The sequence below is a fragment of the Ciconia boyciana genome, chromosome 7 (genome assembly GCF_034638445.1).
Source record: "Ciconia boyciana chromosome 7, ASM3463844v1, whole genome shotgun sequence".
NCBI lineage: Eukaryota > Metazoa > Chordata > Aves > Ciconiiformes > Ciconiidae > Ciconia > Ciconia boyciana.
In genome coordinates this window covers 49,466,215-49,480,165 of record NC_132940.1, presented here as the reverse complement: position 1 = coordinate 49,480,165, position 13,951 = coordinate 49,466,215, and the positions used below count along the sequence as shown (strand labels likewise).

Genomic DNA, 13,951 nt, shown 5'->3' with positions numbered 1-13,951 from the left:
TTCAAAAGATGCTTTTGACTCCTGTGATGTGGGGATTAGGATGGGGAGCAATGCTTCTGCCTAACTTGTATTTTTATTTGATTCCTGGCACTTGTTTAATATATTTCTGGCATGCTAACCAGGAGCTTTTAGTACTAGGTTGTATCATTACAGTGTAACAAGAGTGAATCTGAGCTAGCAGAATCCTGATCACTAATTTCCTGTGTTGTGTCTTGATCGTATATATGTTGCAGGTGTCTTGATCGTATATATGTTGCTGTTGGCATTGTGCTAGGTATGTGAGGTAGTGGTTTGCATGATACCAATTTATGTGCCTGGTTTCTTATGGCGTACAGTAAAACGGAATAATTTAGGATTCTTTTTTTTTTTCCTACTTGCTTTTGTTTACTTCCATGGGCTCTTTCAGAGGAATAGACAATTATAGTCAAGTATTGTCTGGCTTTACTGACAATGCCAGGTCTTGAAAATTATTTTATTGGAGGCATTGGAATTTGAACTGAGCCTTAGTTATCTGCAGCTGAAATGTTTTAAACTTTTTCCTGTCAGACTTCTTGCTTACTGTGTTACAGATATAGTAGATACTGAATCAGCATATAGACTATTGTGTTCTCAAACTTTCATTGTTTTCCTTCTTGTGGCTTTTTTCACCTGCAAATACCTTTTTTTACCAGATTCCACACAATTAAAAACAGTAAAACTGGATTTGCTGGTTGTGGTTCTGTTGCTATGCTCTCTGTATAGAAATACCAATTTAGCACAGGATACAAAAGTTACCTCTCTTCACTGAGGAGCTAAGTGAGGCTTGATCTTGAAATACCTCTGTTTCTGAGGACTGCAGCTGGGTGTTACGGTAGTCTTCCGTAAATAACTACCAAAATAATGTCTGTAGACCTCTAGCAGTCACAAAGCAATTCCAAAAGTAGTCATACAAAGCCATCATATTGATTATTCTTTTAAATAATTGTGTACACTCAATTTTTCTGTCTCAAATATCTTTTCCAACTGATTAAGCTCTCATGACCAAGAAATTCTTGCTTATATGGCTATATCTCTTTTCCTGAATTACTATGCAACTTTTTTTACACAAATGGAAGTTGCATAAATCTGGCTAGAGAAGGAAGCTGTTTTAAAAGCACAGTAGTTAAGTTACTTCTGTGATCTTGTGGATACTGCTGAAATTCCTGAAACTGGCATTGTCATCTTCCACAATGAGAGTTAAAATACTTAAATACTATTGCTCTGTATCAAGCATTGAGTTTTACTAGTTAGTGTGTTTTTCCTTAATGTTGACAAATACAGATTCTCCTAAATTACATTTGTCTTGTCGTCTTAATATAATTATAGAAGCCTGCCAGAAAAGAAGTGTGTCATCATAGAATAGTTTGGGTTAGAAGGGACCTTTAAAGGTCATCTAGTCCAATAGGTCATCTGTATGCTATATTTACTCAAAACTGGTTGCTCTGTATTAAGGATCTAAATGCTCTTGAGAAAAATCTTGGTTCGTGTGCCTCTTAACTAAAAACTGTTTAAAGGTTTTTGTCTTAAGTTTTTGCTGAAGCAATAGCATTTTACACTTGCCTCTTGAGGCACAGCTGTGAGTCTTCATGCCACATGTCTTACAAGTATATCTCTCTTGTCTTTCAGTGAATGATAGTGTCTAGAAAGGGTATGTCCCTTCAGGAGAGAGGTGCCAATGTCCAACCGGCCTAATAACAATCCAGGGGGGTCACTGCGACGTTCACAGAGGAACACTGCTGGGGCCCAGCCACAAGACGACGCAGTAGGAGGAAGGTATGGCTGTTATCTATGAGTGTGTTTTAATGTAGAAAAGCAAAATTGATGCGATTTCATTAGAAAATGAAGTTTTCCACCCTGTAATCCAAGCACTGAAAGTTGTGTAAAATCTTTCTGCCCCTGAAATGCTATCTGTACTGTTATTGTATGGAATGAAAACATGGATAACTCACTATCATGCATGTTCAGCTAGAATAGCAGTAGTAGATCTATGGGGAAAAAGTGTAACTGAGCTATATTCCTCAAATCACAGGTAGTAACAGATTCCTTCCCCCTCTTCCTTCTCTGATAACAAAAATATGCGGGGGGTGGGGGACAGGGAGACTCTGGTGTGTGATATCTGGGAAAATCTGTGTCGCTGATAGAGAAGGCTGAAAAACTGGCACCCCTCTGTTCCCTTGCATTGCATGTTAATCCTGGGCAGCTTTTGAATAACTCAAGAACAAAAGGTTTGCCATCCTTTAATATACTTGTACTAGTGAGCAAGTGGACCAGGTTCTGTTTGTTCTGTAAGTGGTTGCCTCTACAATGTAGAACAAAGATGATCCTTGAAACTTTTCTATGGATGCTGCCTGTATAATTATTGCCATGTCCTTTAAGGAATTAAGTCTTCATCTGAGTGAAGCCTGTATGGATAAGTCTTCATTTAATTTTGTTGAAATATTAGTCTAATGAAAAAAGGTTATAGTGTCATGGTAGGCAGCTTCTGTCTATATTCTGCTTCCTCAGAGGTGTTACTGGTGCAGTTGTTTGAACATGTGTATCTTGGGCTTGGGTTTTTTTGTATAAGAGTATTAAAATATTGCAGGTCAGTGTCACAAAAATTTTTTTTACTATGAAGGAACTGGGCTATAATGTATAATGAAGACAAGGTGTATTTCTTACTAATATAACGTGTAACTGAGAACAAGGCCACTGTTGAATGGATGAAGGAGGCTAGCCGTTCTTCTAAGGAACCTTAGGGGGAATAATTCAATCTGCAAAATGCAGCTTCACTTTTTCTAAACTAGTCTCTCCGTACAAATGGAAAAGCAGATGATAAACACAAGGCTTCTGTAGCATAAGGAGGGGGAAGTTGCTGCCTTATGTAGCTGATTATTTTGCAAGCTAGCATTGTTTTTGGAGAATACTCCTTTAAGTGAGGCATGGTGAACCCTTAATTCCATTCTGTTGATTCTCTTATCCCTACATTTAAATGGATGTTTAAGTTAGATATTGCCCTACCAACTCTTTCCTTTTACGCTGAAATTGACCTGGGGTGGATAACCTTCTCCCTAGAATAAAGAACTAGAGAGAAGTTATTTGAGCATGGGGTGGGGGATTCTTCTTCAGATATCTACTGTTTATTCAGATTTTTTAGCAGAATGCCAGGGAGAAGCTGTACAGTGAGTCAGCCAAATTGAAGAATTTTAGTGGTATCACTATTTTCTTATAAGAAAGTTACTCATCCGGTGTTTTGGTGCATTGTGGTCTGTTACTTATGCTATCACACAGTGATTCAAGATGCAGCTTGTCTTAAATGACTAGACCTCTCCCACCCCTCACCAAATCTGTGTCAGTCAGACTTCCACAAGCAAGAGTGTATTGCACTCCTGAACTATGCTAGACCTTTATCGGAACCAAAGCTGTTTCCTTAAGTGAAGAGGATGGAAGCTTACAATCCTCTTTGAAACGCGGGCTCTTTAGAACAGGACCTCCCCTGCCTTTCCATCTCTGAACAAGCATTTTTGTCTGGCGAAGTATGTAAAGAGGCCTGGATAAAACATGCTGGTTAATATAAACTTTATGATGAATTTAGTTTCTCTTACTGTCTTCTGTGTCTCTTTAGTAAGCTGCTGGGCAGAAATGGCTATTGTACAAGGAACAATGTAAGACAGATCTATCATGTCCTGGAAAAATTTGTAGATGAAATGGAAAGAGACAGGCTCTGAGATAACAGTCACTTTTTCTCTGGTTGCCTGTCTTTAGATGCAAACTTTGGGATTCATCCTTCCATGTATCTAGGGATGCAGTGGGATAGTATGTTCTAGTTCTGCTGCTGAACAGTACGTGGGAGGGTCTAGAGTTCACAGCTAGATGTACCTTCTTCATTATATCTTGCTGTACTCTGGTGATACACACTGCTTTGGCTGCTATATTAAAAAAAAAAAAAGGGAAACACCCCCACCCCAATACACCTTTCCTTACATTAGTGTTTTTGGGACACTTGAGACACTAACTTATTTCCAGTCTTTCTCACATTTGTCATCCATAAAGTCAAACTCTTCAATTCCAGCTGTAAAATCATTTAAATAAAACAAACAAACTGTGGAAAGACCAGTTTCAATAATATGCTCATGTTGTGCAAATAACTGTGAACTTAGGATGCATCTATGTTAGTATTTTAGTTGGAGTTGGGAAGGTTCTTTTGAAGCAAATCTGTCATCCTCACCTGCTGTGCTTTGCCTAACATTATGGAATGGTCTTGCAGCACTTGAATTGAAATCTTTTTGGATGAAACTAAACTGGAAGTTGTGCTCTAAGAGAGCAGTTCATGCATCCTGGTCACTTGTGGTTGTAATCTGTTCTGCTTTGAAGTAGAAATCATTGAAAGGCATAGATAGTGGACATTGGTCCTTAATGACAAATATCTTGCTTTACAAATTTTCTTCTGTTGATCTGCACTACTTGATGTAGTTGATAGATAGTATGAGATTTTATTCAGCCACTTTGAGCCACGTGTTTCTTAAAAAACAAAACCAATACACAAACACCCCCCCCCCCCCAAAAAAAAAAAAAAAACCAAACAACAAATCAACCAAACCCAAACCTAGTATTGTAGAGGGAATTAAGCAGTAATGTGAGTCTGTAGGGGGTTGTTGCTTCATGCCTAAAATTAGCCACAAAGTTTATAAGCAAACTTAAGGACCACACCTTCTAAAGTGTTGGAGAAGGTTACTTCACTTTGGTCACAGATATGCAATCATAACCCTTCGAGCAAGGACAAGTTTCAATACTGTCTGAACTTGTGTACTTGATTACATTTCTGCTTTGTATAAATAGCTTTCTAAATGCTGGAAATGCAACAGCTTTTTTTCTTAAAGCTTTCTTGTGGCTAAGGTGCATGCATTTTTCAAAACACTAAGTGACAAAAACTTGGGGAGTTTGTGCAGTTTGTTTCTTGTACAGTAATTTCAGACTTTGATGTGAAGTCCACTAATCTAATATAAGTGAATGATCATATAGTCATTGGTAGTGTAGTCAAATGGCTTTGTAATAGCCTTAACTTTGTCTCTGCCTCTTGTGCTCTGACTGGAGTGAACACTATGATAGATTTCAGTTGAGGGAGGTGTTAAAAAGGAGAGAGGCTGGAGAATATAACTTCCAAGCTGAAATGCTAATATGTGTGTCTCTATAGTCTTTGACCTTTTTGCAGCTTAAAGGTCTTTTGTTAAAACTTTATCAATTTAACTTGCTGAGCAGCTACTGTTCACTTGCATGAAAACTTTGGAAATCCCAAACTCTTCTCTGGTCTAGTATGTAAAACATAAATGCAGAATCTTCTTCCTGTGAGATTTAATACTGGCAGATTTCGCTTAACCTGGAAGCAGCAATGCAAACCCATTTTTCTCTAGATTGGACTTATTTCATGTCACCCTAATAACATCAATACTTGCAGTCAGAATGAGCGGCGGAAGCCTATGATGTGTTTTCTGCTGGAGTTTTACTAGCAGTTTCACACTCAACACAGTAACTTGATAGGAGCTTTGAGTGCTTGATTTTTACAGTTGCAGTTGTTTAAAAAAAACCCCAAACAATGATGCTAGGCTCACAGACAGTGTAGAAAGATTGTTGCAGCACAAATTGGAAGTAAATTTAGCATCTATGATGTGTGCTTTTCTCTAAAAGAAGCAAGGGTTGTGTGTTTGAAAACAGATGTATAAACTGCTGAACTGTTTTCCCACCCTGTGCAGGCACATAACCAGACTGGCCTTGGTGAAGTTGGACTAATGTGATTCTTCACTTTCCTGTTGTCAGTAGTGATGTTGAAATAACTTTGTGCTTTGGATGACTTTCTGCTGTTGTGGATATTATAGTTCTTACGGGCTTTAATACTGGATTGAAAAGTATTCAGTGTTGTCATCCTAAATTAGAATTACTGTTACGATGGCACCTTCCTAACTGTTCCCTTGTCTGAACTATCTCTTCCAGCACTTTCCATTGAAGGATGACTCTTTGCAGCTTTGTAAGGAAGCAATAATGATACTAAAGCTTCCCTTTGCAGCAGTAAACCAAAGAGGAGTGGGAAGCAGATGCATTAATGAGAGCACTCTTTTCATGGGGGCAGGAGGAGGGGGTGGAAGATACTTACTGTCACTTTCTTAACTCTCTATCTACATTGTCACTTTGTGTGTTGAGGAATTGTGCTCTGAGTTCCTTAATGGCTTAAGTTCCAAGTGATGCCATAGTATTTACTTTGAATGGGAGCAATTTGGAAGTGATATTGTGAGGTGCACAATAAGATTTTTTTTTTTTCTGAAAGTGGTGAAGTTGACTGTTCCTTTCAATTGCGAGCAATGTTTCAGTATATTGGTATGGAGTAATGGAAGTGGTCTTATGTACTAGAACTATTTATTAGTGCTGCAAAATTTTTTTTAGTGGCATGAAATGACAGCGGCGCTTATCTTTTTATCTGCATATTGTCACTCTTCTGAAATCCTTAGGAACAGCGGTATTTAAGTAGGATATCAATTTGACATAAATCACTGCTATGCTGTTGCAGTTGTGTATGAAAGTATGATACTTCTATGAATTTTAATGTTTTGGAATATAATGTATACATGTTCTTGTGCATTTGGGATTGAAGGCTAAATGAGAATTAAGAGATCCTTATTAGCTGCATAGAGGACACTGGTATAAGCATAATCTGGAAAACACTTTGGACTGACCTTTTTCAAATACTAAAGCGAGAAGAATGCTTTTGTCAGTTATACTACTTTTATTCTGAACAGGATTGGGTTTTGGACCAGTCTTGATAATATGTTAAATGTTAACATCTTACCCGAGACTTGTGTAAAAACTAAATTTAATGTTTGAATCAGTGGGGAAGACAGGTGGAGTATTTCTGAGGAAAGTGTTTTTACACAGCTTATTTCATGTGTGCTATTGCTTTTTTTAATCTCACTTTTGACAGAAAGAAAAGGGTGTTTAGTTTTGTAGAGTGCATATTTGCAAGCATTTAATACCTCACTCTCAGCTGCTGAGGAACATGACTTGGATGAAACTTTGTTTATTAACTAACTTCAAAAGGTATGGGTTTTTTAATATGCACAGAGTAACTCTTTGAGGACAGGTTGTAGTTGGTTCTCTTATTATGGCTTTGCTAAGGATGGCTAAAGGCTGGCAGTTTCCATGAGATTGTTTATATAAACACTGCAAACTAAATGGTGGGTCACTTGTCAACTTCTGTTAAGTGTGTTACTCTGAACTGAGTGTCTGCCTGTGAATTAAAATGTGTATCAGCAGACAGCTTTGCCCAGTTGAGTGAAGCCTTGGAGTGGGTTATGAAACTGTCTTAAGTTGGGGGGAGGGCAGGACAGAGGGGGAGAAAAACAAAAAAACAAAAACAAAAAAAACCAAAAACCAAAACCACAACAAACCCAGAACAACACTTGAAGGTGCAGCAGGTGCTCAGTCTTCCTGGACCTGCCCCTGCAAATGGAAATGGACAAACACAAGCTCATAAATACTTACCTTATCATTTTTCTTCATTAATGAGGAACTTAGCCTCTCAGAATACTTGTTGCTAGAATATTTGTTTAAATGAAGCTTCTGAATGAATGATACTTTAATGGAAAAGAATAAAGAGCTTGTAACTGGGTAAGTTACGAGTGAAAAGCCTTGACTTACGGGCAAAAGTACAGGTAGCTTACAACCTTTAACAAGAATCAGTCTTCCAGCTGCCATGTACCTTTCATAGCACTTAGTTCTCCAAGCGTTACTCTTTTTGTTTCTAGCTCATCAGACTATTCTAACTACCTTTGTATGTAAGTTAACTTAATGAGACCTTAAGCAAGCTGTCACAACCTTAATATAAATTGGGACAATGATACTTGTTAGTTGGTGTACAGTTAAAGTTCTTTTAACTTAATCCTACAGTCTCTCCAAATTGTCAGTCTGCTTGCCATCGTATAAATCTTATAGAAGGGGAGTTAATGTCATGCTCCTTTTAACTGATATGCTACTGTATGTACAGTTGCTATTGTCTTGTGTACCTTCTCTTTGCAACACGTGCAAGGTCAATGATTAAACTCAAAGAATGAGAAGTGAGAGCACAGTAGGTCTTTAAAAATAAAATAATAATAATAAATCCTCATCAGTTTTGGCTCCCCATTTTTTTATGTTTCTAGTCTAACCTTTCTGCTCTGGCTATGAGTGTTATTTCTGCTGATAGTTTGATAGATAAAAAAAATAAAGCAAATGCAAATAGTCTGCATGATACAGTATTCATGATCCCCAGGATATTGTTGTAGCTTTATTGGTCCACATAAATTGGACATTGGTATGAAACTATGTTTGTAAAACTTGCAAGAACCTCTGAAGGGTTTAAAGGTGGAAAGGGGGAAGCCTGGAACAAGTGGAAACTCTTCAGTGTGTGATTTAAGTACTTGATGTTTTGTTATATTGGTTTAGCTATATTTTAGTTGAAAAGCTCTTCAATTATTTATGTTCTTTGAATACTTAAAGCACGAAGTTGAATCCAGTTCTAATTAAAGTAAACCAAAAATTTTTAAGGGAAAATAACCTTTTAAAATATACTTCAGAATAAATGAACCCTGATCAGTAAGCTTACATAAAAAAAATGAGATTCCTGCTAAGTGTAAATTATGTAATAACTTCTGTTACTCCCATAATGAAAATATTTCAAGGGGAAAATTAAATTTCACGCCTTAATCATTCGTTGGGAAAAGGAAAATCCAAACACTCAGAATTAGGTGAAACGTTCCCAAGTTTACCTTGATGGAGTTTGCTATTGTGAGCTAAAGATCTAACATTTATTTTACTTGCTTTTGATAGTAAAAATGATTTCTTCTAGTATGAGAAATAAAAACAAATTACTGGAGTATGGAGAAGATGGTGTTCCTTTAATCTTTTCAGACTATTATGCTTTTGGAAAGATGAGCCTATGTGCTGTCTAGGTGCATTCATCTATTTGAGTAACTGAGTAAATGAAAATACTTCGGAAGAAAACAGAGGAAGGAAAGTTATCAAGAAAAAACAGTCATATTACTGAAGTTTTACCATTTCGACTCTGAGCAAATTATCATGTGGTTATCACTTAGGTGATTAGTCTTGGTACTTTTTTCCTACTAAGGTTTAAGTTTGTATTGAAATCCTTAAGAGGATGGTGAAACTTTCTGGTCAATAGCAGGCTTATCTCTGCCTTTGCTACTAGATTTCTGGCATTTCGTTGGAAGAATCTATTCGAAAGCTTGTGGGACTCTTCTACCTCTTCCACTTTTTGGCCTAAACTTTTTGATGTTTGGGGTCATGGGCTGGAGCAGGACACTTAAATCTGAATTCTGCATTTCTCCCCTTCCCCCATACTATTCAAAGATGTTTGCATAGTTCAGCTCAAAGGACTAGATAGGCTGGGTTAATAGCATATAAGCGCAGTTCTTTAACTTTGAAACATTGCTTCTTCCAGCATTAATACTAGGCTAGTTTGAGGTTTCATAAAGGTTAGTGGTGCTTTGGGTTTCTGTATAGGTAGGATATGAGCAGTAGAGCTTTCCTGGTGACAGCTGAGTCAAAAGTGTGTTTTATCCAGGGAAGTACAAGTGAGATGTCTCTTGCCTTAGCAATTATTTATACTATGCTGTTTTAAATGCTGATGAGCTGTCTCTTCTGAGTCTTGCAGATGGTAATTCTCATTGGTTTTGAAAATAGATGTGGAATATGTGAAGACGTAACTTAAGTCTTAAATTTTATCTATGGTATGGTATGATCTTTGTCCCCCAGTCAGAGCTCATACAATAAACAATTTTTTTGCATGCAGCTGAAAGCTGCTTGGAAGACCTCTTGTAGCTTATCTATGTGAAACTCATTCCTTTCTCTGACATCACAGGTTTCCTGGTCTCATCTGGCTGGCTGCATCAGCAGCATGCATTTCTTCATTCCTCTTACTTCAGCTGTTACCAAACAGCTCTCAATCCTTCAATTTGGTGGATATGCAGCCAGAAAGTAACTGGCAGGTTTGAACTTTCCTACTGAGTGGAACTGGTTGCATTCCCATTCCGAGCATTTGATTTTCTTAAACTGAAGAGCAAAGAGACAAACTTGTAAACACTCGTAACTGGATAAAGTCTTAATGCATGGAATCTTGAGGTTGATGAGTGTATGTCTCTTTCTGAGAAGAGGCCTTTGATGGGTGCTCTAGTCTTGTACCTTACTGTGCTAGCTTAATGCTTAAGTGAATAATTCGGTAATCTTGCACACTAGAAAAATTTGAATTTATCTGCACAGCTCAGGTGTGAGAAGATGTTTTATTCATTTGAAATGACTAAATAATTGTGTGCTTTACAAAACAGTTACACTGGTAGTGATTTGTAACTGCACCAGATGATTCTTTTGAAATATTGCTTTAATGTTAGGGGTTGATATGGAAAAGTTTGAAGCTGTAAACTAATATTTGTAAATGGTCCAAAAAATAAATAATAATTCCACCTACAGGCTTGTATCTGTATCTTGGAATCCTGATAGCTTTCTGTTTTGACTTTCTGCTGACAGGTCACATTTAGGGCAGGCAAAACATAAGGCACATAGCCCTCCTGAGAGTAGAAAATCTATTTCAAAGACACCCAAAGTGCAGTCTAATACTACTTCTGAGCAGTCCAAGGGACACTTTTCTAAAAGGTAATTGCACTTCATATTCGTATGTTAACCAGTGTTATCTGCGCTTCACAACTGTGTATAATATATCTAGTTATACAGAATTCTTATAAAATATATGATTAAGAGATTTTTAACTAATCTAGGTATTGCGTTCAGTGGATATATTTCAGTGTTTCACATTCTGTTTGTGTTTTTGTTTTTCTAATTCACCAACTAAGAGCATTCCATCAGTGATGGGGAGGAAGCGATTTCTGCATAACTAGTCCTGGAATACTTGCAAGGTCTTTCTCCCCTTTTCCTGCTTCATGTTGGGGGAAGATTGCCCAAGGAGTTCTGAGAAATGTCCAGTATTAATTGAAATATATAATAATCTAAAGTATGCCTGTGTTCAGAGTAATCATCTCAGCCATGCTTTGTCTGTTCTTCATACACTTCTGCTATATACATACTGGAACAATTTTCTGTCATGTAGAAGAGAATTTTGCCTTTTTTTGTGTGTGATTCATTACCTCACTTTCAAGATTGATGAGAAACTATCCTTTCATTAAGAGCCTTCCTTGAACTAGAATCCAGTTATGACTAGTTATGCATTACTGAACACTCCTTACTCTCTTGTGGAACTTATATTCTCAAACATTCAGATAATAGCTTCATGGCTTGAATTTTTTTCTTTTTAATCAGTTCGACGTATCTATAAAAAACATCAATAAAATCTATCCAAGTTACCTCATATCTTCCTCTTTAAACAAAGCAGTGTACTGTGCTTTTATTTTGCAATTTATTTTAGTTTTCTTGCTAGCAAAGATTTGCAATATGACTGTTCTCATACAAGCGTGTTTGGTTTTTTTTTTTCTTGTTTCAATGTAAACTTAATAATCAGTGTTTCTTACCTATGGTTTCCTTTATTATTAAAGAATGCTGACATTTATCTTGCAAAACTGTTGTAACTGTGGTGTTTCTGAAGTTCAACACTGATACTGTTCCTGCTTACTTCTACAGAGGCTGTAGTTCATCTGCTGTTTTAATACCACAACAAGAAGATCCAGAGAGAGTCAATAATTCAGAAAAGCAAAAAACGGGGCAAGTGCCTAAGAAAGACAATTCTCGAGGAGTTAAACGCAGTGCTAGTCCAGATTACAGGAGGACCAATTCTCCTAGCTCTGCTAAAAAACCCAAAGCACTTCAACACACTGAAACTTCCTTGGAAACTAACAAGCCACATACTAAATCTAAGAGAAGACACTTAGACCAAGAACAGCCGAAGTCTACACAATTACCATCAACAAGCAAGGCTCACACCAGAAAGGGTGGAGCTGCTGGTAGCTCCCGAAGTCAGAAAAGGAAAAGGACAGAGAATCTGTCTTGTATAAAGAGTGGTTCAGCAGTTGAATCAACTGGAGCTGAAGAGAAGTCAGCAAAACTCTCCAAGCTGGCTTCAAAATCGGTGACCTCAGCCAAAGCTGGGTGTAGCACCATCACTGATTCTTCTTCTTCAGCTTCCACATCCTCCTCCTCTTCTGCTGTTGCCTCTGCTTCTTCTACTGTTCCTCAGGGTGCCAGAGTGAAACAGGGAAAGGACCAGAATAAGGCTAGACGTTCCCGTTCTGCATCCAGCCCCAGTCCAAGAAGGAGTAGCAGGGACAAAGAACAGAGTAAAACAGGTGGCTCTTCAAAGTTTGACTGGGCTGCTCGGTTCAGCCCAAAAGTCAGTCTCCCTAAAACAAAACTGTCTCTACCAGGCTCTTCCAAGTCGGAGACGTCAAAACCTGGACCTTCAGGACTACAGGCTAAGCTAGCAAGTAAGTTTCCTTTTGTGGAAGAATAAGCATGTATGTTTTAAAATCAAGTCTTCTAAACAAATACTTCTATTGTTTTCAGGTTTCTTAGGATCTTCTTACAGAAATTAACTTTTAGTATGTTCTGCTGAGCTTTTAAGTAAAGCTATGACTGAAGCTATATACAGCTAAAGCAAATGATTTAAGTACAGTCAGTGTTCTATAAGTTTAAGTTGCTTCTCTGTCTTGCAGATCAATTTTAAAAATATATGCAAAATTATTGGATGTCATGATGGGAACATATATGTTATAAAACTGTCTTGATTATATTCCTCCTGTCAGATTTTTCTCATTTTCTTAAGCTTTCTGTCCCCAGGTGGGAATGATAAATGGTGGAGAACAAGTAGGTAATATGTGGTTCCTTGTTTCAGGCCCACTTCCCTAATTTTTCCTTACTGTGAGAATCTATGATGTTACTTTAAGAACAGTAATCTTTTAAACCTAGTGTACCTAGTGCCTGGGATGTTAGTCACTATCTTTTAAATTGTTCCTATAAAATATGTCCCCTCTCTGGTGCTGAATTTGAATAGCAGGTACTGTTCTTGGACATTGTCACTAAGAAATATAGGCTGTCTCCAAGCAGAGCACCTGCTTGCTAGTGTGCAGATATACTTGTAGCTCTGTTGCCTTGACCAAAATTTTTTTGAAATGCATTATGCTGCCTTTGTATGTACTGTATGACTTACTTACAGCATGTATTCTCTAAAACTTGATTTAAGAAGTTGGATTCCTAAGCTTGCTTACTGTTGTTCCTTTACCTAGACATGATCACAAGTAGCCCGTCCCAACTTGGGCATGTCTATAGCTAATACTAATGCAGGAAGTATGTGAAATAAACAAGAGCAACTGGATGTCTTCCTATATAATCAAAATAGATTTAATTGACCTAACAGGCTTGTTTTGGATAACTTGTATGACTGGAGTATTGATTCTGGAATGACCTAACCTAATTGAGGAAGAATGGTGTTGGGGAATGGGAGAGGAGTGAGTTTCTTTATAGCAAGGTTTTATCTGCCTGCTCCATGGTTCAAGACTTACTGGGTGATGAATTCCAGAGTAAAAAACTCTGAATTTGCACAGGGTGGAGCAAGGGGGAAGTGGGTAGGAATTGGGCAAGAATGGGACTGACCAACAAGTTCTTAGCTAGGTCTGGCCTTGTTAGAGACAACTTTTTAGCAATGAAGAAAAGCAACAGGGAGGAGAAAGAATTTACCTCCAACAAGTGAACAACGAGAAGGTGAAGGCAGAGAGTAATTTATGTGACAAGTTACAAAATTTCAGCAAGGAGCAAGAAGAGGAAGGGTGGGATAGCACAAGGGGGGGTGGGGGGTGTTGAGTAGCTTGAAAAACAGTATTGAGAATATGAGCCCAAATTGCCTCCACAAAAAATGTACTGAGAAAGCCATCTTGATTAGCTTTATCTCTTCCATGACCTGAAAGTCATCTTT

The 13,951-nt window shown here is 37.7% G+C and overlaps 1 protein-coding gene across 9 annotated transcripts in view; it reads left to right on the top strand.

The window, feature by feature from the left end:
- TRIP12 (thyroid hormone receptor interactor 12) overlaps nt 1-13,951 on the top strand; it is an 82,769-nt gene that overhangs the window by 26,890 nt on the left and 41,928 nt on the right. For 6 of the 9 annotated variants that reach the window (XM_072866335.1, XM_072866332.1, XM_072866328.1 and 3 more), the window contains exons 2-4: nt 1,645-1,791; nt 10,564-10,689; nt 11,668-12,467. In XM_072866335.1, the coding sequence (XP_072722436.1) occupies nt 1,694-1,791; nt 10,564-10,689; nt 11,668-12,467 (1,024 nt within the window). In that variant the 5' untranslated portion in view covers nt 1,645-1,693. The remainder of the gene's footprint in view (nt 1-1,644; nt 1,792-10,563; nt 10,690-11,667; nt 12,468-13,951) is intronic. The other 3 variants (XM_072866337.1, XM_072866336.1, XM_072866333.1) reach the window with 2 other exon arrangements.